This window comes from Centrocercus urophasianus, unplaced genomic scaffold (assembly GCF_019232065.1).
Source record: "Centrocercus urophasianus isolate 14NV4802_14NV808 unplaced genomic scaffold, USGS_Curo_1.0 seq_28, whole genome shotgun sequence".
In the NCBI taxonomy this organism is placed as follows: Eukaryota; Metazoa; Chordata; class Aves; order Galliformes; family Phasianidae; genus Centrocercus; species Centrocercus urophasianus.
Genome location: NW_024884844.1, coordinates 248,200 through 268,862, shown reverse-complemented (window position 1 = coordinate 268,862; position 20,663 = coordinate 248,200). Strand labels below are relative to the sequence as shown.

Genomic DNA, 20,663 nt, shown 5'->3' with positions numbered 1-20,663 from the left:
AGATCACATCTCTTAAGGTCACCTTCCCCCAGCAAGCAGAGTGGATGGGATCCAGGTAAGTGAAATAATTTATATATAATTATAAGACATTTTCATACAAAACCCCAGACTCAGCCCCCGACTTGTGAGGGCAAAGTAGGGCAGGCTGAAAAATTACAAAGCACGCACTGGAGAAGGGTGGTGAAACCCATCTCCCCTGTCCCGCTGTACACGAGCTGCCTAGCAGAGCCAGGCCACCACCCTCAGCACTGACCCTAGCGATCAGGGCGCTGCACGCAGAAAACTTTGGCTTGGTGGTCGCCGGAGGTCGTCACCACAATGGAGGCATCCCTGGAGAGGGGAGAGAAGGCTCAGCAGTGGGGCTGGGGGCTTTGGACAGCCGCAGCTGTGACCACCTCTCTATTCCCTGAGACCCTTCAATCTTACCATCCACGCTTCCAGATGATGCACCCCAAGGCTCAGGGGTTCCCTCACCCCAGCAGCCTCAGGGAAGGACTGGGCTGGGAGGGGTCCCTACTCACTTGTTGACAGTGAAGTCGAGGATTTCAGCAGAGTGCCCTCGGTACTCGCTGATCATCTTCCCTGAGCGGGCATCCCAGAGCCGCACAGCCCCATCCAGGCTGCAGGTGTACACCACAGCAGAGTTCTCCTCCCACAGCAACTGCACAATTCCTGACTGGAGTACAGGGGGGGAAGCAGAGTGAGTACAAGGAATAACAGTCAGTAAGTCGCAGCACATCATGAGCCTCCACTCTCCCCTTTCCCCCCCAGTGCTCTCCACCATTCCCCATAGCACAGGGACAGCCCTCGTGACCAAGATGTGGCAAATCCTCTGTGTGGGACCAGAGCTACCACTAGAGAAGCCCACAGCAGAGAGAAGCACGAATCGGGAACTAACCCCAGGAAAGCCCCCCAAGCTCTAAGAGAGCTTCCAGAGGTGTCAGCTGGACCCAGAAATGCCCTCAGGCTTAAAGAATAGGTGCAGGGCACTACCTCGTGTTGGCATTTATGCCTCAAGCTCTGTGTGGAGAGATCGTAGATAGCCAGTGTACCATCCAAGTAGCCCACTGCAGCCAGCGGCATCCTGCAGAGAGAGGAACAAGTTTTATGAGGACCTGGAGCAAGGAGGGAATTAAGTGTGTGAAGGATCAGGATTGAAGAAGCACTGAAATGAAGAGGGACAACCCAATGGTCAGAGCTGGAACCGCAGAACACCCCATAAGGAAAATACTAAGACATCAGGAGCCAGCAAGCAGCACAAAGTTCCCAAGGGAGAAAACATACTGGGAAGAAAGGTCCCCCATAGCTGTGTCTGCAGAACACCCTGTCCCAATGCCCCACTCACACGTTACAGAAGCCCAGCGATTCCACTGAATTGGACTCTGCCTCCTCGCCTTCACTTGCAGTGGCCTTGGGAGCCACGCTCTCCATCTTGAACACGCACACCACCTGGGGGAGGAACGCCATGAGTCCTTACGCCCCAATCCTCTCAGTTGCAGAGAAATGGTGGTAGTGGTGGCCAAGCACGCCTCCTGCTGGCCCCGGGTGGCCATCACAGGCTGCTTTTGGCTGGCAAAGCCCAGCACCATCCCGCCCTGTATAGATCATTCATGTCCACTACTGCGCCCCACAGGTGGGCACAGACTCACCTTGCCCGTGGCAGAATTGACCAGCTTGGCATGGCAGTCCACTGAGCCTGTCAGGATGAAACTGCCATCCTGGTTACTGGCCACACATGTCAAGGGGTCCTGGTGGCCATCCTGGCCTGTGGAGATAAGTAGGAAGCATGAGCTACACCCATCTTTACCAAACTCCACACACCTCGAAGCCCAGCACATCTTCCTCTGCAGTCTCTGCATTGCACCCATCCCATGATGGCAGCCCCATGGCAAGGGACAGCTGCCACGAGGACAGCCCACCCAGCACCAGACAGCCTTCAGTGTCTCTGTGTGTGCTGCCTCTTCACAAAGACAGAGCTCAAAGTTCACTGCATGGGGGATGCACCCCAGGTGAAAAACCCCTTTCCCACCTTTCAGGACGTGCAGTGAGGTTCCCTGCTTCAGATCCCAGATGCGCATGGTCCCATCCTCGTATCCCACTACAGCTCGTTTCCCTGGGTAAGACAGAAATAAGAGATAGAGGCAGAGCTTCCCACACCCTTTGCCTCTTCCCTAGCACAGGAGCACCCTGTGTCTCACCGTCAGGCAAGATCTTGCCACACGTGGCAGGGCATGCAGGGCCCTGGAAGGTTTTGCAGTCTCCACTGGGGATCTTCCACATCCAGGAATTGCCATCAGCTGTGCCTGCTAGAAGGACATGGGCCTGAGGGTGCCACTCCATCCACTGTGCAAAGAAGGGGACAGGCACTGTCACAGGGTTGTGTCCTCTCAGAAGGGAGAAGAACCAGAGCTGGGTCCCACTACCAGCCCCCATGTTTCCACCAGGAGCAGGGCTTCAGCCACTCACCTCCAGGTCCCCCACTTCAAAGGACCACACTTCTTCCTTGGTGTCCACCCGCCACACTTTGATAAGGCCAGACATGTCACCCGTGGCCACAAACACAGAGTCATGACTGAAGCCGGCACAGGTGACTGAGTCCTTGTGTCCTAGAGATGGCAAGGAGCAGAGACCATTCTGTTAACAAATGCCAGCTACTGAAAACAATCAAGAGCCCAGCTCCACAGGAGCATCAGCTGGGGAGGAGCAAATGCAGACAGGAAGGGTTGCAGGACCCATTTCAGCGGGGATACCTGGCCCGAGTCTCTCACCTGAGCACTCGAACAGGAGCTCTCCATCACTCAGGCGCCACACGAAAGCTTTATCATCTTCCCCACCCGTCACCGCCATTGTGTTGGTCTTTGGGTCGAGGCTCACACAGAACACTGAGGCTGCAGAGCAGGGAGACGCTCACTCCTCAGTGAATATTGCCCAGACGCAAACCCCCACAGCACAACGGCTATCAGAGACCCCTAGAACCCACTTGGTAGAACCAGAAGGACACAGCACAGCTTCCCCCCAGGGAAACCCCATGGCTTACCTGAGTGCATTGAGAATGTGACCTCACTGTCATCCTGTGCTTCCATGCTGTCCTCCAACCCCTCATCGTCCTCCGTTTCCCAGGCCTCACCGTCGGGCTCTTCTGCTCCCTCGTCCTCGAAGTCCACGTCCTCCATCTCTGCGGCCAGGTCATCTGCAGGGAGCGAATGTCAACCCCTGCCCACCTCAGCCCCCACGGGCCCAGGGGCGGCCCAGCGCGAAGGGGTCCCGGCCCCGCGGGCAGAGGAGGCCCCAGCGGGGAGGGCTGAGGGTCCCTGGGTACCGGGGAGGCCCTGGGGTGGGGACGCGACGCGAGGCCTGCCCGCAGGAACCGGGCCTTGGGGCGGGGCGGCCCGGTGCCCCGGGAGGAGGCGGGACCCGTCTCACCCGGCCCGGGCGGGCCCAGCTCCACCACCTCGATGATCTCCTCGTCTCCATGGAAGTCCAATGCACCAGGCCCTTCCGCGGGCTCCATGCCGACCTGCCCGCGCACCCCACCCCGCTGCCACAGCTACTACTTCCGCCGTTCAGCCCCGCCTCGGCCATTCCTCGCCCACCGCTCTCCGCTTCTAGCCAATCCGAGCCCGCATCTTCACCTTCGCCCCCGCCCCTTCCTCCAGCACGACAAGAGGTTTCCGGCCCCGCGCAGCGCACTCTGGGAAATGCAGTTTTTTATTCCTCCCCTGCAGCGCCATCCGCCGGCCGCTCCAGCACGGCGGACCGCACCTCCCGGCATGCAGCGGGGCCGCGGGAGTCCAGCACGGTCCAGCATGGCGGCGGCCCTCGGCGGACTGCGCGGTAAAGACGGGCAACGGGCGGGCGGCGGGCCGGGTGTACCACGCCGTGACTCTCCGCGGCTTACAGTGTCCAGGGCGGCCCCCGGTGCCGCAGGGTCTCAGCCACACTCGGCGCGCGAGAGTAGCAGCAGAACCCACGCCCTTCCTTGGCTAAGCCACGCCCCCTTCTGCTTGCCCCGCCCATCTGTTGGTCACGCCCGCCCAGCCGGGGCAGGGGTGCGGGTCGGGCAGGGGTCGGGGCAGCAGGGGCGGTGTGTTTCCTCCCCGTGCCACACCTTCCTGAGCCCTCTCTCCTTACAGGGCTCCTGGCAGTGGCCGGGCGGGGGGCTCAGGGACGACAGAGCTGCCACCGACCTGCGGGGCCACCCGCGCCACCGAGGTCACCAGAGCCAGCGGGGCAGCTCTCCGAGGGGGTGGAGTACATCCCCACGCGGAAGAAGGGCAAGAACCCCATGAAGCCGGTGGGGGTGGCCTGGTGAGTGCGGAGGCACGTGGTTGGGTGTGGGAGGCTCAGCACCAGGGGGCACGTGGTGACACGGCTCTGTCCCCTACTTGTCCCCAGGGCCATCGGTTTGCCCTGCGGCATCATCCTCTTCCTCCTGGTGAAGAGAGAGGTGAACCGCCTGGAGCAGCTCCATATCCGCCGCAAGATGCTGGGAGCCAATGTGGGCGACTACGAGACGGAGCGGTACCGCCGGGGTGCATAGCTGGGACCCAGCCAGCACCACAGGACTGACCCAGGGACACCTCCACCCACACTCAGTACAGGACCCTGCCTGAATCAAACTGGGGCCATCTGGAAAATTAAAGTGTTTTATTGAGCATGTGTAACAATTGAGCGTGGCCCAAGGCCAGGCCTGCAGAGAGACCAATGGGGCCTGAGGCCTACCAGGCCCAGCTGTGCCCAGGGCAAAGGCCAACGCTGCATTTAAGGCACTGAATGGAGCCCGGGCCCCAGGCAGAGCCCAGCACTGTCCCATTGGCTGCTGGCAATCCCCCTGGGCCAGAGAGCCTCAGGGCCCAAGTGTGGGACACAGGGAACCCTTCTCCTCCAGCAGGCCACAATCAAGGGGTGCTGAAGCACCGAGGACACCAGGCAGAACTGTACACAGGTACCAGCTTCAAAGCCTATTTACAAGCGAGCAGAGCACCCCTCCATGCTGGGAGCACCTCTGGCCGTCCCACCCATGGGGACAACCCCAGTGTCATCCCTGGTCCCGGTGCCTTGGAGCTCTGGGGCAGTGAGTGGCCTCATGGGGACAACTGGATGGCAGAGGGGCTGCAGCCGTGGTAGTCAGCAGTATCCCAACTGGGGATACCAGGAGCCTGGCTGGTGACTGGGGGGCTGGGAGAAGAGTAGCTTGGCCAATGGAGGAAAGAGAAAGAAGCATTTTGAGGTGGGGGTAAGGGGTCCCAAGCAGGGGCTCAATCTCGGCCCACAATCTGCAGGAGGAAAGTGAAGATGTAGACAATGTCAGTGTAGATGGTGAGGGCTCCATAGATGTACTCCTCAGGGCTCAGCGTGTTCTTCCTGTTGCCCAGCACCAGCTGCGTGTCATAGGCCAGGAACTGGGGGCAGAGACATGGGGGGGGGTCAGGTGGAGGAGCCCTGCATCCCCCCAGGGGCTCCTCAGCATGGGGCAAGGAAGGGGAGCACCAACTCACCAGGGTGAAAGCAATAGCCCCGATGGCTGCATACAGCATGTGGAGCCAGGGCACCTGCATGGGGAGGGAACATGGGGACATGAGCCGTTCCACCCTCTGTCTTCAGAGGAAGGCAGCCCCCAGCAGCCCCCTACTCACATATTTGAAGGAGAGAACGATGACTGTGACGATCCCTGTTACCATGACCACGATGCCCAACACACAGAAGAGCCCCGGACATGACGTAAAGTCAACCTGGGGGAGGGGGGGTAGGAAGTGTCACAGGAGGGCACTCCCATGTCCCCATCCCCACCCCAGAGCACACCCCCTCCTCACCTTGGTCTGGAAGCAGAAAATGGTGACAATGATGGCCACAATGGCGGTGATGAGCATGGCGATGAGGACAGCATTAGTCCGGTACGTGCTGAGGGCAGAGTAGACAGCAATGTCACCACAGGCATGGCAAGGGACAAGGACTCCAACCCTCCCAGAGCCCCACTGGGTACCTGGCAATGGTCCCTGTCATGAAGCCCATGGCCAAGGTCTGCAGAACAGAAGGCCTGAGTCAGTGATGGCAAAGCAGGGGCAGATTGATTGCCAGCCCCACAAGCCTCTTCAGCAGGGACCGTCCCTTCTGTGGGACATGTCTGTGCTGTCACCCCCCAGCCCCGAACCCATGGCCCCCTACTCACAAAGATGCTCAGCAGAATGATGTTCCACGGGAAGCGTCTCCTGGGGATGAGAGAGTTGAAGAGCAGTGAGATGGTATTAGTGTCCGTGTCCTCATGTTGCCAAGCCCTGTCTCACCTTCCACAGGGACTACCCCAGGTGGGGTCCCTGGATTTGGGTGGCACTGTACCTGTGCAGTGTCCCCATCCCTCAAAGCCCAGGGGACCCCCAGATAGCCGTGTCCCCTCCCATTGTCCCTAGCACTCACCGGGGGCCCTGGCAGCAGACCAGCACCAGGTAGGTCACCAGGAAGACAGCACTGCAGAGAGACAGAAAGCTCAGCCCAAGGGACCCGGTTGTATTGGGCGGACTGACATTCACCCAGAGGGTGACAGGGACCCCCCATACTCACTATGAGGAGTAGTAGATGGCAGCATTCCTCTGGACAAAGGAGCGGACAGGTGAGCTGTGGGGTGGCAGGGATAGGCATGAGGTTGGCACGTGCTCCCCCAGTGTTCCCCCACACCCAGCACCAAAATGCTCCCCCCTGACGCTGGGGTGAGCCCCCCCATCACCACCTCACTCACACAAAGGTGAACATCGCGATGATCCCCACTGTCACCAGCAGCTGCACGGAGATGATGGCATAGACCTGTGGGAGGTGGCAGCAGGCAGTCAGCACTCAGCCTGCTGCCACCAACCCATGCCCCCAACCCCCCAAGGGATGCCCCAGACTCACCTTGCGGATAAAGGTGTGCCGTACTTTTCTGTCATCCCAGTCAGCCGACTGGATGGGGGAGCTGCCTCCCATACCCTCACCTCCATAGTTATCACCTGCCAGGGAAGGTCACCGCAGCTCATCCCATGTGACAGCACACCAGAGGACACCCTCCCCAGAACAGAGTGGGAGCCCCCAGAACCCATGCTCCCACCCCAAAACAAAGCTCCCCAGCTTACCAAAGCGCATGGGCATGGTGGGCATAGCCATCCCTGGCTGTGGGTACCCTCCTGGTGTCCCATACCCCCCTGGAGCTGCATAGCCCGCAGGTGTAGGATACCCCCCTGGCTGTGGGTACCCTCCAGCATAGTGGGAGGGCTGGGGGTAGGCACTGGGGGGATAGAGGGGGTTCTTGTCGTCGTACGGGGGGGGTGCGCTGGGCTGCGCCATGCCAGCTGCGAGCTGTCCTGCTGGGCACCTGGAGGGGAGAACAGAGGATGTCACCTGGCCCGTATCCCCTGATGATGAGGAACACATGGGACGCAGGGGACAGTCATCATGACGTGCCCTGCATCGAGAGCAGGAGAAACACCGCTCTTTAATAGTGACCTCTCCTTAATGAGGGCCGGGAAGCACGGTGACCAGGTCACTTAAAGCCCAGGGCCACCTACATTCCCATGTTCTGAGTCCCTGGTGTGATGTCAGGCAGTGGCTGCGGGCAGGGCACGGCCACGCGGTGACTCAAGGTGTGCTGGGGACCTGACCTTTGCAGCTGGCCCTGCCATCACTGGGGTCAGCAACCCGGGTGTCCCCCTAGTCACCATGCAATGGGCAGAAATTCTGTTTTGCTCCCCACAAACACTGCTGAGGCTCAGAGTTGGACACGGGGCTGTGGATCAGCACATACCACCGCAGTGCTGGGACCAGGGACAGTGCCAACCCCCATCAGGCACGACTGCAGAGGTGGGGAGACTGGGACCCTGCACTGAGCTCCCCTTGCAGATCCCCCAGCAGCCGCCAAGCAGCTGTGCTGGGAGCAGGGCCAGCACTGGGCTGACTCCCCCAGAGCAGGAGGCAGAGAAGGAGGAGAAAGGCAGGAACACCAAGGCCAGGAAAACAATGGCGCTGCCAGGAGCTGTTGCCAGGCCCCTGCCCCACACCCGTGGCGCTGGCAGGGAACCCCCCAGCCCTCATCCTCTGCCCCCCCCACAGCACCAGCAGTGACGTGAGCAGGACTTAGCCCCAAGGGAACTGGGTGGGACTGGGAGCTTCCTGCAGCATTGTGCCAGTGCTGTGCTGGGTGGGATGGGATGGGGGGGCACACAGGGGGAATGCTCAATGTCCGTTCGTCCATCCATCCCAGCGGGGGTGGTTGCCTGCCCCACAGCCATGCCGTCATGTTTCCCATCATGGTGACGGTAGTGCCGAAAATAACCCATCCACGTGGTCTCCAAAGTTTCGCTTTCAACACTCCTCAGTTTCTCCTAAACCACTCAGTGCCTGCTGGCACCCCTTGCTCACCCACCCTGCACCCAGCAGCCCCCACTACTTCAGTGTGGCCATGAGACTGAGCCCAAGTGAATGCCTCCAACTGGAGCAATGCCCAGGCACAGCCTCAGCAGAGACAAGAAACCAGCCCAACGGGTCCCAGCCGCACCCAGCAGCACTAAACCCCCCCCTCCCCCCCCCCCCCCAGAACCCCCAGAACCCTGCCCCATGGGATGTACGCACCTCACGGGGTCACTTCCCCGTGGCACTTATGGCAGAATCTATCTCTGGGCACAGAACCCCAACGCATGATCCATTTCCTCTTTCAGAACAGGGCATCGAAACCTATGGTCACCAGCCAGGCCACCCCAGCTAGCTCAGTGACCCTGTGGCCACCACCCGGTCCCCACAGCTCTGCCTGGTACCGTGACTCAGCACTGATAAGTGGCAGGCAGCCAGGGGGGGACCTCAACACAATGGAGACGGGGTGCTCCACACAGCACCTAGCAGGGCAGGATACCAGCACTCCCCACTTTCTCTGGTGCTTTCCCAGAGTGGATCAGTCGTGGAAGGGCTCTGCCTTCCTAGAAGAACTTGGAAAATTACAGCAGTTTGGCACAGCCTGGTACAGCACAGTACAGCATGGCACAGCTCGGTACAGCACAGCACGGATGCCCCTATGCCTCCAGGCTTGCTGCCTAGCTCAGCTCACCCATGGCACGAGTTTGCAGGGTCTCAGCCCCGCAGCCCTATCCCAGGAACATCCCAGGAACATCCCAGGGGTGCCAAGTGTGTATGCCAGCTGTCACCTCCTGTCCCCAATCCGCTGCAAACCAGGTGTCCCTATGCAGAGAGCCGGCTTCATGCCCTACAGTGCCTACCCCATACCACCCCATATCCTTGTCCAGCACCAGGCTTTTCATGGAACACCCCTCCCAATAGCAGGGTATCACAGCACAGTCCCCCAGGGAACCCCCTCCCACCGCTGTCCCTGTGCCAAGCAGACTGGGACTTTGCCCCCGTTCGGCTGAAGCCACAGGTTGCCTCGCAACGCACTGGCAGGCCCTTCCCACCCAGCGATGGGGACACCATGGCTGGGGTGGGACACAGGCACAGAACCCCTGAACAGAGCACTGGGGACAAGGATTGGGGAAACACAGGGATGCTCCCCCCAGCCCAACCCCCCACCCCATCCAAACAGATTCCCAGCCATTCCGGGAAGCTCAGAGGAAGGCGGTGGATGAGGGCCAAGGGCCACACGTCGCAGCAATCAATCCCACGGAACCACGGCGTGTCACCGCGGCTCGGGGACAGCACCTCCAGTCCCTAGACGGGTCCTCTCCAGTCCGTGGGACACCCACCCACCTCCTAGGACACCGGGAAAGGCAGAAGGGGCATAGAGGTAGTGCTGGGGGGTTCCAAGGGCGAGAGGGGGGCAGGCGGGATGACGTCGGGGATTTGGAAGGCAAAGAGGGAGGGGAGGAAATAAGCATGAAGGGGGGGGGGCAGAAGGGGGGGGTCTGGGAAAGATCCGGGGGGTGGGAAGGGGGGTTTACCAGAGTGGGCTTGGGCTGGGGGGCATCGGCGGGGTGGGCAGACAGATAGGGGACCGGAAGTGGTTTGGGAGAGCTGGGAGACCCCGCCCGAGCTGGGGGACTCCCGAGGGGACCCGGGGGACTCCGTCTCTGCCCCTCCCGCTCCCCACGACCCCACTCATGCCACTACCTCGCGCAGGGACAGAGCTGGGGGTCGGGCCTCCCCTACCTGCTGCGCGCTGCTCCGCTGAGCTGGAACTCGGCCGGGGCGGGACGGGACAGGCCGGGACGGGGCGGCCGGGGCGGGTCCGGAGGGACGGACGGCAGCTGCCCCGCCTCGGGGCCGCCCCTCGGCGCCGCGCCCTCGTGCGGCGGCTTCTCCACACAGCAGTCGGTGCGGGTCCAGAGCGGTAGGATGACGATGCCGGACCGAGCGTCCCGCAGCCCCCACGGGGCAGTGGCTGCAGCGCGGGGACGCACCACCGTGCCGCAGTCCGGCCGGGCTCTGCGGGGCAGCGCGGGCCCCCCACGGGGGACCCCCACCGCGGCGCTGACGTCATTCGCGGGGGTCCCCCTTCCCCGCGACTGACGTCTAACAGGGGGAAACCCTCCGGCAGGGGGCGCGTGGGGTGGCGGGAACGGTGAGGGGGCGCGGCCCGAAGTCACGCCGCTCCCCTATTGGCTGTCGAGGGGGGCGGGGCCCCGCGGGGGCGGGCGAGGGGCATGGCGGGGCCGCGCTGTCGGGCGGCGGTGGCGGCTGGGGCCGCTTCGTGCGGGCTGGTGGTCGCCGCCTGGCTGGGCCGCTGTCCGGCTGTGCGCCGCGTCGCCCGCCGCGCCTCCGCCGCGCTCATGGCACTCGCCGGGCCGCTGCTTTTCCGCCTGGGGTGAGTGCCGGCGGGCCGTGGGGGTGGCCTCGCACAGAAGGGTCGGCTCTCCCGGCCGTCCGAGTGGGGATCCACGGGGCTCCCCCAACGGAAGGCTGCGGGCGGGAGCGCCGGAATCGCTGCCGTTTGGGGGAGCGCAAAGGTTGAAGGTGCGGGGCCGCCCCCGCTGCTCCCCTTTGTTCTGCCCTCGCTCCACCGTGCAGTGCCGGCCCGCGGGTGTCGGTCTCCACCCACCACCGTTTTTCCAGGCGCATCCCCCACCGTGCCCTTACGAGGATGAGCAGGTGCACGGTGTAGCGCCCTGGGTGATGCCCTGCGGATGAGAATGGGGTACAGATGTAGGTTCGAGCATCTCACGTCCTTCGTGGCATCTGTCCCCAGCCCTGAAATCCTCCTATATAAATAGAAAGGGTTCAAGCTATCCCAGCGCCTGTTGGTCTTACGTGGCATGTGAATGGGAGTGCTTCTCGCTTCCCTTTTCTGCAGCCCCTTCTGTTTTGCCCTCCTCGTTACCCAACAGTGCTGTGCGTTCCTCCCGATTCCAGAACCCAGTGTCCATTGCAGCTCTCAGCGTGGGATCGACCTCAGATCGGGGCTGTGCTCACGGCTGGGGATAGATGGTGGGACCAGGACTTTTGCAGAGGGTATACGGGGCTGTGAGGAAGAGATGTGTTTTAAATCCCCCCGTGGGGGCTCCCTGTGCCCCCCACAGGTACAGCCTGTACGCCCGCACACGCCTCGGCTTCCTCTTCTACAAGCGGCAGGTGAAGAAGGCCCGCGAGCGCTTCCCCCATGGCCATTCGGTGTCCCAACCACTGGGCTTCCGTGGTGAGTTCTGAGCTTCATCCCCATTTTGGGCAGGGGGCTTCAGCCTTGCTCCCATTGTACCCTGATGTCTGTCTGTCTGTCCGTGTGTCCTTTTCAGGGGTGAAAATCGTGCCCATCCCTGTGCTCTCCAATAACTACAGCTACCTGGTCATCGACACAGACTCTGGCCGTGCAGCCGTGGTCGACCCCTCTGACCCACTGGCTGTGCAGGTGGGATTTCCCCCCCCCCCCCCCCACTCCCAGTGCTGTACTGTGGTGTCCTGGGAGTGGGGAGCATATCTGCCCCTAATCTGTAACCTACAGTGCACAGGGCGGGGTGTCAGGGAGCAGGGAGCAGTGTTCCCCCCATACACGTGCTCCCAAATTTCTGTCCTGCCAGGCTGCCATTGAAGAGGAGGGGGTGGTGCTGGAGGCTATACTCTGTACACACAAACACTGGTAAGGGAGTACTGGGGGGTTGGAGAGTGATTAGAGGTGTTGGGGACGCTTGTTGGGGTGGGGATCCCAGAGCAAAGCCTGCTTCTGTGGGAGTGGGGCAGCTGGGGTTGGCAGGCTATGAGCCCCCTCAGCTCCAAGTGTTGCTGAGATGGTGTGCCCCCATACCTAACCTGTACTGGGGATGCACTGACCTGCTCACCTGCAGGGACCACAGCGGAGGGAACGCGGCGCTGCTCCAGCAGCACAGCTCCTGCAAGGTGTATGGCAGTGCTGTCGATGCCATCCCCGAGCTCACCCAGTAAGTGCCGCAGTCATCCTTCCATCTATTTGGGTCACCCTCCCCCCGTGCCAGCACCCTGGCATGCTATGAACCCTGTGGGGGCTGTTTTGGGAGTGCTGGGTATTTTGGGTATTTGTGACCGTGCTCCCCCCCTCCCTGCTGGCACAGCCCCATTGGGGACAGGGAGAAGCTGAGCGTGGGCCGCCTGACTTTTGAGGCACTGGCCACACCAGGCCACACCGTGGGGCACATGGCCTTTGTGCTGGATGCAGGGCCCTTCGGGGGCCCCCCCTGCCTGTTCTCCGGGGACCTGCTCTTCCTGGCTGGCTGCGGTGAGTGCAGCGATCCCATGTTGTCTAAATGTTGGGCACTGAAGTCCTGAAGGGCTGCAGGAGGGGACCCCCCAATTGAACCTCCCTCCCCCGGTGATGGTGGCTGTGTGTTTGGCCGCAGGAAGACTGTTTGAGGGCTCCCCCGAAACCATGCTGGCCTCCCTGGATGCAGCCATGGGCTTGGGAGAGGACACGCTGCTGTGGCCGGGTGAGCATCCCCTACCCTAAAGCCCCCAGATTGCCCCTTTCCATTGCTCTGGGGTGATGCTGAGGTGCTGCCCCCAGGCCACGAGTATGCACTGGAGTGCCTGAGCTTCGCCCGCCTGCTGGAGCTGGACAACCCCGCGCTGGAGCAGAAGCTGCTCTGGGCCACTCAGCAGCGGCAGGAGAAGAGGAGCACGGTGAGGACCTCCCCCTCCCACGGCCCTGTTTGTGTCTGTGGGGAGGACGATGTGGCTGAGCGCTGTCCTCCACCCCGCAGTGCCCCTCGACGTTGGGCGAGGAGCGGACCTACAACCCCTTCCTGCGCACGCACCGCCGGGAGCTGCACGAGGCGCTGGGGCTGCAGCGGGGCAGCGGGGAGCACCATGATGCCTTCCGAGCCCGCGTCCTGCGGGAGGTGCGCAGGAGGAAGGATCTCTACAAGGCCACCTAGTGACCCTCCCCACCTCGTGACCCCCCTCTGCACGTGGGGGGGGTCTTCTGGACTATGTGATTTTCTGCTGTGAATTCCCCTCCTCCTTAGTCCTGCTGGGAGATACAGGGAAAGGATGGACCCCCCCCCATACACACACCCCATGTGTGCACCTCATAGGTGGTCCCTTTCCCTGACCCCCTTTTCCACACGATCCCTTCTCTGGGGGTCTGCGGCCCCCCTGCCCCTTTTCTGGGGCTGTAGAAACAGCACTAAGGGCTCTCCTTATTTCCCTCCCCCTTGTTTTATGGGAGACCCCAATTTACCCCCAGTGCTCAGGGAATTCCCCTTCCCCCTCATTACTATGTCTCCCTTTGGGGGTGGAGGGGCAGGGAGGAAGCCTGGGTGCCCACCATTGCCCTGGGGCTCCTCCCATGTCCTTATCCACCCCCCATACACTGGGATGGGGGGCACAGTGCTGGGGGTGTGCAGGTAGTACTTCTGTACTGAGGACTGGAAACCCCTGTACACTCCCCCAAATAAAAGTCTAAATCGAATATTTTCCCACTCAACCACTTTTTTTCTGTGTCCGGGGGAGTACCCCTTTGCCCCCACCTCCCAAAAAAGCTATTCATTGCTGTGAGGTTGTGGCCACTTTAAGAGATGGGGTTGGGCCGTTCCTATGCCAACGGTTGCCAGCGTTGTAAGGGGAGGGGGGGGAAGCTCGGGTCAACGGGTACAGGTCTGAGGCTTGGGGGAGGAGGAGGGCAACCCGAGGGTTTGTGGGAAGGGGGAGTTTGGGGGGAGAAGACCCCGGACTTATATGGGGCAGGGAGTGAGAATTTGGGGAGGGGGCTGCTGCAATTTGAGAGGTGTCTGGGGGAACCACAGCACTTGGGGGGGGGGGGGAGGGAAGGAAAGGGGTGAAGGCTGTGTTCTTCCATGGGGTTCCGGGGGGGGGGGCACTGGGGGTGCTGCTCCGCAGCGCTGCCTGCTGCTCCTCTCCAGGGTGGAGACTGAGGGGGGGGGGAAGGCTCTCAGGAGGACCCCCTCAGCACTGCTGTCTCCCATCAGAAGACTCCATCCCCATGCAGGCAGCTGCTAAGTTCCTGAACTGCATTGGTGGGTGCCAGCCCCTCTCCCTGGGGTGCAGTGACCTCAAGGGGAGCAGCACCTTGGGGGCCGCTCAGTGACCATCCCTGCGCAGGGCCAGAGGAGCTGGAGCGCTGCCTGTTCGCTGAGACGCTGGCACAGGTGGCAGCGGGGGGACAGCTGCAGGGACATCTCTGGGTGACAGCCCGACATGCACCCTATGAGCAGGAGGGCCAGCGGGTGAGGAGCTGCCTCCTGCTCCAGGCCGGCTCCCAGGGGCTGCTGGATGGCGTGCCATATTCCTGCAGGCTCATGGGTGAGCTGGGAGCACTGGAGTGGGATGTCACCATCCCACTGGGTGGGATGGTATCTTGGGGGCAGTGGTGTCCCTGTCCCGGGGTGCACAGAGCTCTGCTCCCACAGGGTATGTGTCTATGCAGCTGGAGACTCTGGAGCAGGAGCAGCATGAGCGCTTGGAGGTAAGCAGGCAGCCGTGGTGGTGGCATGTCCCCTTAGTCCCTCTGTTCTGAAGCGGTGCCCCTGCCTATGCACCTGAGCCATCCCTCCAGGCTAGTCCCCTGCCCTGGGTGGCAGTGGGGATGGGGATTTTCCCACAGTGAACCTGTTTATGGCATCCTGGTGTCCCTCTCCCCCTGCACCAACTGAGAGGGATGTTGGGTGGCTCTGTTCCCCCCACAGTTTGGAGCACACCCCATGGAGAGGAAGATCCACATGGTACAGCACCCACATGGAATGACCGTCACTGTCACCACCCGGGAGGGAGAGGTGATATCCCCCACCTCCTCCCACCCTTCCCTCCTACTTGGAGAGCAATTTGAATGGATTCTCCAGGGTGTCCCTTGGGCTGTCCCTGCAGGCAGACCCACAGCACCAGGTGTTCTCCTACAGCTGGGCCTCGCTGGAGGGGCTGCTGGGGGAGGCTGCCAGTCTGCTGCTGCTGCGGGTGCTGGCGTGCCGCCGTGCCGTGCCCCCCAGCATCACCTTCCCTGCCATCGACAAGGAGGGCCACCTGTGCACCACCACCTATGTGAGACCCTGGGGGGCACGGGTGGCTGACACGAGGATGACAGGTGGGCACAGAGTGATTTTGTGTCCCTACAGCGCTCCCTGGGCATGCGGCAGCAGCCGTTGGGCTCAGCACAGGCGGAAGTGTTGGTGGTGGAGAGAGCCCTGCATGCTGCCCAGGGCATTCCGATGGTGTGGCACTACAGCCTCCTCCCCAGCGGGTATGGTGCCGGCCTGGGGTGAGGCAGATTTGGGTGTTGGCATCAGGATGGAGGAGCTCAGCGTTGATGCCCTTCTGCAGGCATTTGGCTCGGCAGGTGCAGGTGGGGTGCCCGGTGGTTGCTGTGCTGCAGGATGCACCTGCTCTCAGCGGCATGGGTGCAGAGTCCCAGCCTCTCTTCCCAAAGCAGCTGCTGGACTGGGAGGAGGATGCCCAGCTGTGCTCCTGGTTCTTGGACAGGAAGGTGAGGGGGGGGCTTGGGGATGAGAGACATGAGATTATGCTGCTCTTCAGCAGGATTCCCCCTGGGAAGAGGCATAGCACCTCCAAACCCTCTGCAAAGGCAGGGAAGGACCCAGGCTCCCCACCAGCTTGGCATGGGGACAACCCTGTCCTCAACCCTACAGGAGGAGCTGCGAGCGTCCCACAGCACCTACATTCAGCAGCATCCTGAGCTCTTTGCACTGCTGGCTGACTTCCTGCAGGCCTTGCTGCTCCGCCAACCCCCCGACCCCATCCTCTTTGCTGCAGAATTCTTTGCTCCCTTTGCCCGCCACCAGCCCCCTGGGCCCCGCTTTGCCTCCTCCGTATCCCCCAGCCCTTTCTGCAGCGTCTCCTGTCCCAGTCCCCTGGCTCAGGGGGATTAAAGGTATCAGCAGTGCTCCTGAAGTTCTCTCGTGTGATTTGGGGAAACTGAGGCATGGGGAGGGCTGGGAGGCTGAGCTGTCTGTGAGCCCCTCATGACTGTTTAGGGCTTATTTCCCACCTTCCCCCCCCCCCCCCCCCAAAAAAAAAAAAAAAAGAAAAGCTTTCCCTTGGGATATGGAGTGCCTAGGGCTCACCATGTGGCAGAGCCCTGTGCCCTGCCACCACTCCATGTGTCCCCTAGGGGTGTCCCTCCGCAGCCCCGGGAACTTTGTGAGGTGCAGCCTGATTCACACCAACACTGAGCTCCCCAGACTTCTGGGTGAGAGTGTCTTCCACCCCAGCACCCAGCACTCTCTGGACCACCTTCTCCAAGCCCGGGGTGCATTTTGCTCTGCTCACGTGTCTGTGAAATGCATGCTGCTTCCTTCTCACTCCCACTCCTTTGGCCTTTCTCCCACTTCAACGGGGTCAGCAACTCCTCCATTGTGGGAAACTGCCCGTGTTCCCCGCTCTAAGCAGCAGGACCCTGACACGTGCTGTGGGGGTGACACATGGGCACAATGCCCACCCTTGGATATGTGTTTCCAGATGAAAGGGAGGTTGCTTTGCGCCATGCTCAGGTGGGGAACTGAGACCCAGCCCCCTGGGAGGCCTTTTCCCAGCCTAGGTTTGTGGCAAGCAGGGAAGGAGCACTTCCTCCTTCTCCTCCTCCTCCGCTTTCCCTGGAGGGGGGGCTGGGAGCTATAAGAGCTGTGCACTGGGTGCAGCACACAGAGGTAGGGGTTCCCCAGCACCATGTCTGGATCCAGCCCTGCTACAGTATCACTAGAGCCAGGTGAGTCCCATCTTGGCTGGGTACATCATACCCTCTGCACCCACTCATTGTGGCACTGGGGCTGGTGACGGGTGGCCTGGGGAGAGGGCTTTGACAGACACTTGTGCTGGAGGTGGCATCTGGCTGCTTCGGGCCACCACTGCTGGCCCCAGTGGCTGCAAGCCCCCTGGAGCTGTGGGGCCATTCCCTGGGAGGATGTCTCTGGGATGAAGCTGGGACCTGGCGTTGTTCTTATATGTAGTGAGCTGCTACATGCCCTCCTGCTTTTCCTCCCCTTGTCCTCTTCCTTCTCTCCCAGGCATCACTGGGTCCCTGAACCGAGGCCAAACGGACGCCAGCAACATCTCTGTCCCCCCGCATCACCCTGTTCCCCGTGCTCAGACCTACCTGGATGAGCTCATCAGCATCCCCAGAGGCAGCGCGGTAGGTGCAGCTGGGGATACTGAGTACTACAAGGGACACGTCTAGGATATGCCCTGGGAACCTTGATGTTCAAAGCCCCAGCTCCAGCAGAGTAATTGCAGCCCCATTCCCACTCTTGAAGCTTTCCCAAAGGGAAAACCAAGGCACAAGGCAGTGATGCTCTGCTCTGAGGGCCACCCCATCTCCTGTCCCAGGGGGTGGCCAAGTCCCATGGCCCTCCCCAGCAGCCTGGGGCCCCTCCAGCCCCAGCTGTTGCCTGAGAGAGGAAGGGAGAAGGGGAAGGAATGGAGTTGTGAAAGCAGCTCACTGGAGTGTGATTGCACAAGATGCTGTTAACGGCACAAGGAGGGCGGCAGCTCCATCTGTGCCGCAACAAATTTCAATCCAATCCCATGCCCAAACATCACTGGGGTCTCGCTGTCCACCCCAGAGGTGAAGGGCAAGGGAAGGGGGTTGGAGGAGAGAGAAATGCCTTCCATGCACAACATGTGCCCACGTGGCAGTGCAGGGCTCCACAGAAATAGGCGACCAGTAGCCCAACTGAGAGCCACCAGTTCTGAATGGGAACAACCAGACCCCACAGGATTTGCCCCATCCCATTGTGACCTGCCACCCCATTGCAGCCCGGCTTCAGCTTCAGGAAGCTGTGGGCTTTCACTGGCCCTGGTTTCCTGATGAGCATCGCCTACCTGGACCCAGGCAACGTGGAGTCAGACCTGCAGTGCGGGGCCGTGGCCGGCTTTAAGGTGAGCACCAGGCTGCTGGTGACCCCACTGGGTGCGGGGTGCTGCCCACCACCAACCCGTGCTGTCCTGCTCCTGCCCCCCAGCTGCTGTGGGTGCTGCTGTGGGCCACAGTGCTGGGACTGCTGTGCCAGAGGTTGGCCATCCGCCTGGGCGTGGTGACGGGGAAGGACCTGGCAGAGATCTGCTACCTCTATTACCCCACGGTGAGCACCCAGGGGGATCACAGTGTGGGTGAGGAGCCCTTTTTCTCCCACCGCTCCCCCAGCCCCAGTGACCCCCTCTGGCCCCACGCACCCCACTGCCTGGCACGGAGATAGCTATACTCACTCCAATCCCACGTGAGGACGCCTGAGTCCCAGCGTCAGAAGCGGCTGCAAGTTGCGTCCTGCCCGTCTGATCTGCACTCTCCCTCTCACTGCACTCTGCAACCCCCTCATGCACCCTCTACCCATCACCCCTATCCCAAGCATCCCAGGGCTGGGTCCCCGCAGGGCTCAAGCATGTCGCCGTGCATCCCCATCCCCTCCAGGTGCCCCGTGTGCTGCTGTGGCTCATGATGGAAATCGCCATCATCGGCTCAGACATGCAGGAGGTGATTGGGACGGCCATTGCCTTCAGCCTGCTCTCAGCCGGACGGTAACTACCTGCAGGGTGCTGCCAGGTCCCATCTGCACCCCAGTGAGGGACGCAGCCCACCCCAATGCTCCACCAACCTGGCTGACGTCCCTGCTCTCCTGTCCCATAGCATCCCGCTCTGGGGTGGTGTTCTCATTACCATCACAGACACCCTCTTCTTCCTCTTCCTTGACAAGTATGGTAAGTGCAGGGGCACTGGGATGGGGGCCACTCATCCAGACCCTGAGATGTCACTGCAGAGGTGCAGACACCAGTGTCATTCCTCATCTCTTCCTTCTGCAGGGCTCCGCAAGCTGGAGGCTTTCTTTGGCCTCCTCATCACCATCATGGCTCTGACCTTTGGCTACGAGGTAAAGGCCCCCCAGCCTGTAATGATTCAAATGAGCTGCTGGGGCGGGGGCAGCTCACAGAACCCCTTCCCAGTACGTGGTGGTGAGGCCAGCACAGACAGAGGTGCTGAAGGGAATTTTCCTGCCCTACTGCCCGGGCTGTGGGCGAGAGGAGCTGCTCCAGGCTGTGGGCATCGTTGGTGCCATCATCATGCCCCATAACATCTTCCTGCACTCCTCCTTGGTGAAGGTGAGAAGGGACCAGGGGACAAGTTCCCCATTGCAGAGACGTGGTAGAATGGGGTGAAAATACAGTCCCCCCCCCCCCATGGGGGGCTGTAATGGATCCCCATGGAGCACATTACCTGCCATGCCCAGACCCGGGCGATTGACCGCTCCAAGAAGGAGGAGGTAAAGGAGGCCAACATGTACTTCCTGTCTGAGTCCTGCCTCGCTCTCTTCGTCTCCTTCCTCATCAACCTCTTTGTCATGGCTGTCTTTGGAGAGGCTTTCTACCACCAGCGCAATGAGGATGTGGTGAGTCCCTCCAGGGAGGTGGCAGCTGCACCGGGGGTGGAGAGGGGCAGGTGAACTCCTTGGCCATGGATGGATGGATGGATGGGTGGAGGGCTGGATTGGGTGGAGAGTTGAATTCATAGCCATACCACGCTCATGCTCACCATGTTTTGCAGCATAACAAGTGTGTCAACAGCAGTGTCAGTCACTATGCCAGCATCTTCCCCATCAACAATGAGACGGTCTCTGTGGATATCTATCAGGGAGTGAGTGGCACTGGGCTGCATTCCATGGCCAGCTAGCCTTGGTGGCTGTTTTGGGGGCACCATGCTGCCTCCGGTCTCCCAAATCCAACCCCTCACTATGCCAAGGGGGAATACTTTGGGATCCCCATCAGAGTGTTGCCACGCAGGGTGTCATCCTGGGCTGCTATTTTGGGGCTGCAGCGCTCTACATCTGGGCCGTGGGGATCCTGGCAGCAGGGCAGAGCTCCACCATGACAGGCACATACGCAGGACAGTTTGTCATGGAGGTGAGAGGGGAACACAGGGAGAGATAACTCAAGGGTGGGCTCTGGGCAGGGGTCCAACGGGCAGCCCGACCCCAACAGGGGCATTTGTCAGGGAGATTTATTCTGGGCAGACTTGGACTCCCTGAGAGCCGGGATGGGGTCAGCGCCCACCCATTGCTGCCACTCGGCAATCACCTCCCCGTGAGCCCCTCATGTGAGGTCCTCCTTCCCTAACGAGCTGTTCGCTTAACGAGCAGGGGCTGACATCTAGCGGGGCCCTGCAGCCCTGCAGGAACTGAGCACTACGGAGGACCTCACATGAGGGGCTCACGGGGAGGTGATTACCGAGTGGCAGCAATGGGTGGAGGGGGCTGGGGGCCGACGAGCCCAGCCCCACA

General features: G+C 61.5%; 5 protein-coding genes across 9 annotated transcripts in view; 3 read left to right on the top strand and 2 right to left on the bottom strand.

Moving 5' to 3' along the window:
- Positions 1 to 56: 56 nt before the first annotated feature.
- On the bottom strand, positions 57 to 3,567 carry LOC122164799 (angio associated migratory cell protein). 2 transcript variants are annotated; one of them, XM_042827130.1, is made up of 11 exons: positions 3,424 to 3,567; positions 3,038 to 3,190; positions 2,769 to 2,888; positions 2,467 to 2,606; positions 2,199 to 2,343; positions 2,030 to 2,113; positions 1,650 to 1,765; positions 1,346 to 1,449; positions 994 to 1,084; positions 522 to 676; positions 57 to 330 (listed from the first exon to the last, which is right to left on the bottom strand). In XM_042827130.1, the coding sequence occupies exons 1-11, from the start codon at positions 3,509 to 3,511 to the stop codon at positions 255 to 257; spliced, it is 1,272 nt and encodes a 423-aa protein (XP_042683064.1). In that variant the 5' UTR covers positions 3,512 to 3,567; the 3' UTR covers positions 57 to 254. The 2 variants fall into 2 exon arrangements, with proteins under 2 accessions (XP_042683064.1, XP_042683065.1); XM_042827131.1 differs by having other exon boundaries at positions 3,452 to 3,526.
- A 1,063-nt stretch (positions 3,568 to 4,630) lies between these two features.
- Positions 4,631 to 10,174, bottom strand: TMBIM1 (transmembrane BAX inhibitor motif containing 1). Of its 3 annotated transcripts, none has more exons than XM_042827364.1 (12): positions 10,117 to 10,174; positions 7,104 to 7,342; positions 6,886 to 6,980; positions 6,734 to 6,798; positions 6,559 to 6,612; positions 6,415 to 6,465; positions 6,170 to 6,209; positions 5,984 to 6,021; positions 5,814 to 5,901; positions 5,637 to 5,732; positions 5,499 to 5,552; positions 4,631 to 5,402 (listed from the first exon to the last, which is right to left on the bottom strand). In XM_042827364.1, exons 2-12 carry the CDS (start codon positions 7,312 to 7,314, stop codon positions 5,259 to 5,261), a joined length of 936 nt encoding a protein of 311 aa, XP_042683298.1. In that variant the 5' UTR covers positions 7,315 to 7,342; positions 10,117 to 10,174; the 3' UTR covers positions 4,631 to 5,258. The 3 variants fall into 3 exon arrangements, with proteins under 3 accessions (XP_042683298.1, XP_042683297.1, XP_042683296.1); XM_042827363.1 differs by lacking the exon at positions 10,117 to 10,174 and adding an exon at positions 8,596 to 9,269; XM_042827362.1 differs by lacking the exon at positions 10,117 to 10,174 and having other exon boundaries at positions 7,104 to 7,961.
- A 436-nt stretch (positions 10,175 to 10,610) lies between these two features.
- On the top strand, positions 10,611 to 13,840 carry LOC122164903 (probable hydrolase PNKD). 2 transcript variants are annotated; one of them, XM_042827360.1, is made up of 9 exons: positions 10,611 to 10,771; positions 11,484 to 11,599; positions 11,697 to 11,809; positions 11,979 to 12,037; positions 12,243 to 12,335; positions 12,486 to 12,649; positions 12,771 to 12,857; positions 12,935 to 13,050; positions 13,131 to 13,840. In XM_042827360.1, the coding sequence occupies exons 1-9, from the start codon at positions 10,611 to 10,613 to the stop codon at positions 13,302 to 13,304; spliced, it is 1,083 nt and encodes a 360-aa protein (XP_042683294.1). In that variant the 3' UTR covers positions 13,305 to 13,840. The 2 variants fall into 2 exon arrangements, with proteins under 2 accessions (XP_042683294.1, XP_042683295.1); XM_042827361.1 differs by lacking the exon at positions 10,611 to 10,771 and having other exon boundaries at positions 11,299 to 11,599; positions 12,480 to 12,649.
- A 531-nt stretch (positions 13,841 to 14,371) lies between these two features.
- On the top strand, positions 14,372 to 16,295 carry LOC122164900 (ciliogenesis associated TTC17 interacting protein). The gene is made up of 8 exons (XM_042827357.1): positions 14,372 to 14,405; positions 14,491 to 14,691; positions 14,799 to 14,854; positions 15,075 to 15,161; positions 15,253 to 15,423; positions 15,498 to 15,622; positions 15,703 to 15,865; positions 16,029 to 16,295. The coding sequence occupies exons 1-8, from the start codon at positions 14,372 to 14,374 to the stop codon at positions 16,266 to 16,268; spliced, it is 1,077 nt and encodes a 358-aa protein (XP_042683291.1). The 3' UTR covers positions 16,269 to 16,295.
- Positions 16,296 to 16,966: 671 nt separating this feature from the next.
- SLC11A1 (solute carrier family 11 member 1) overlaps positions 16,967 to 20,663 on the top strand; it is a 7,017-nt gene continuing 3,320 nt past the window's right edge. The window contains exons 1-11 of the mRNA XM_042827012.1: positions 16,967 to 17,104; positions 17,403 to 17,527; positions 18,151 to 18,273; positions 18,357 to 18,476; positions 18,803 to 18,909; positions 19,019 to 19,089; positions 19,192 to 19,259; positions 19,333 to 19,488; positions 19,617 to 19,775; positions 19,931 to 20,020; positions 20,167 to 20,286. Coding sequence (XP_042682946.1) covers positions 17,065 to 17,104; positions 17,403 to 17,527; positions 18,151 to 18,273; positions 18,357 to 18,476; positions 18,803 to 18,909; positions 19,019 to 19,089; positions 19,192 to 19,259; positions 19,333 to 19,488; positions 19,617 to 19,775; positions 19,931 to 20,020; positions 20,167 to 20,286 — 1,179 coding nt within the window. The 5' untranslated portion in view covers positions 16,967 to 17,064. The remainder of the gene's footprint in view (positions 17,105 to 17,402; positions 17,528 to 18,150; positions 18,274 to 18,356; positions 18,477 to 18,802; positions 18,910 to 19,018; positions 19,090 to 19,191; positions 19,260 to 19,332; positions 19,489 to 19,616; positions 19,776 to 19,930; positions 20,021 to 20,166; positions 20,287 to 20,663) is intronic.

Excerpts from the sequence above, each read along its gene's own strand:
- LOC122164799 (XM_042827130.1), bottom strand. The coding sequence starts at position 3,511 with ATGGAGCCCGCGGAAGGGCCTGGTGCATTGGACTTCCATGGAGACGAG. Across the intron at positions 2,889-3,037 it reads CACATTCTCAATGCACTCAG|CCTCAGTGTTCTGTGTGAGC; the intron begins GTAAGCCATGGG and ends CCTGCTCTGCAG. Across the intron at positions 1,450-1,649 it reads TCAATTCTGCCACGGGCAAG|GTGGTGTGCGTGTTCAAGAT; the intron begins GTGAGTCTGTGC and ends TTCCTCCCCCAG.
- TMBIM1 (XM_042827362.1), bottom strand. The coding sequence starts at position 7,401 with ATGTGTTCCTCATCATCAGGGGATACGGGCCAGGTGACATCCTCTGTT. Across the intron at positions 6,981-7,103 it reads CACCATGCCCATGCGCTTTG|GTGATAACTATGGAGGTGAG; the intron begins GTAAGCTGGGGA and ends CTTCCCTGGCAG. Across the intron at positions 5,553-5,636 it reads TCGTTCTCTCCTTCAAATAT|GTGCCCTGGCTCCACATGCT; the intron begins GTGAGTAGGGGG and ends CTCCCCATGCAG.
- LOC122164903 (XM_042827360.1), top strand. The coding sequence starts at position 10,611 with ATGGCGGGGCCGCGCTGTCGGGCGGCGGTGGCGGCTGGGGCCGCTTCG. Across the intron at positions 11,600-11,696 it reads CCAACCACTGGGCTTCCGTG|GGGTGAAAATCGTGCCCATC; the intron begins GTGAGTTCTGAG and ends TGTCCTTTTCAG. Across the intron at positions 12,858-12,934 it reads GGACACGCTGCTGTGGCCGG|GCCACGAGTATGCACTGGAG; the intron begins GTGAGCATCCCC and ends TGCTGCCCCCAG.
- LOC122164900 (XM_042827357.1), top strand. The coding sequence starts at position 14,372 with ATGCAGGCAGCTGCTAAGTTCCTGAACTGCATTG. Across the intron at positions 14,855-15,074 it reads AGCAGCATGAGCGCTTGGAG|TTTGGAGCACACCCCATGGA; the intron begins GTAAGCAGGCAG and ends TTCCCCCCACAG. Across the intron at positions 15,162-15,252 it reads TCACCACCCGGGAGGGAGAG|GCAGACCCACAGCACCAGGT; the intron begins GTGATATCCCCC and ends CTGTCCCTGCAG.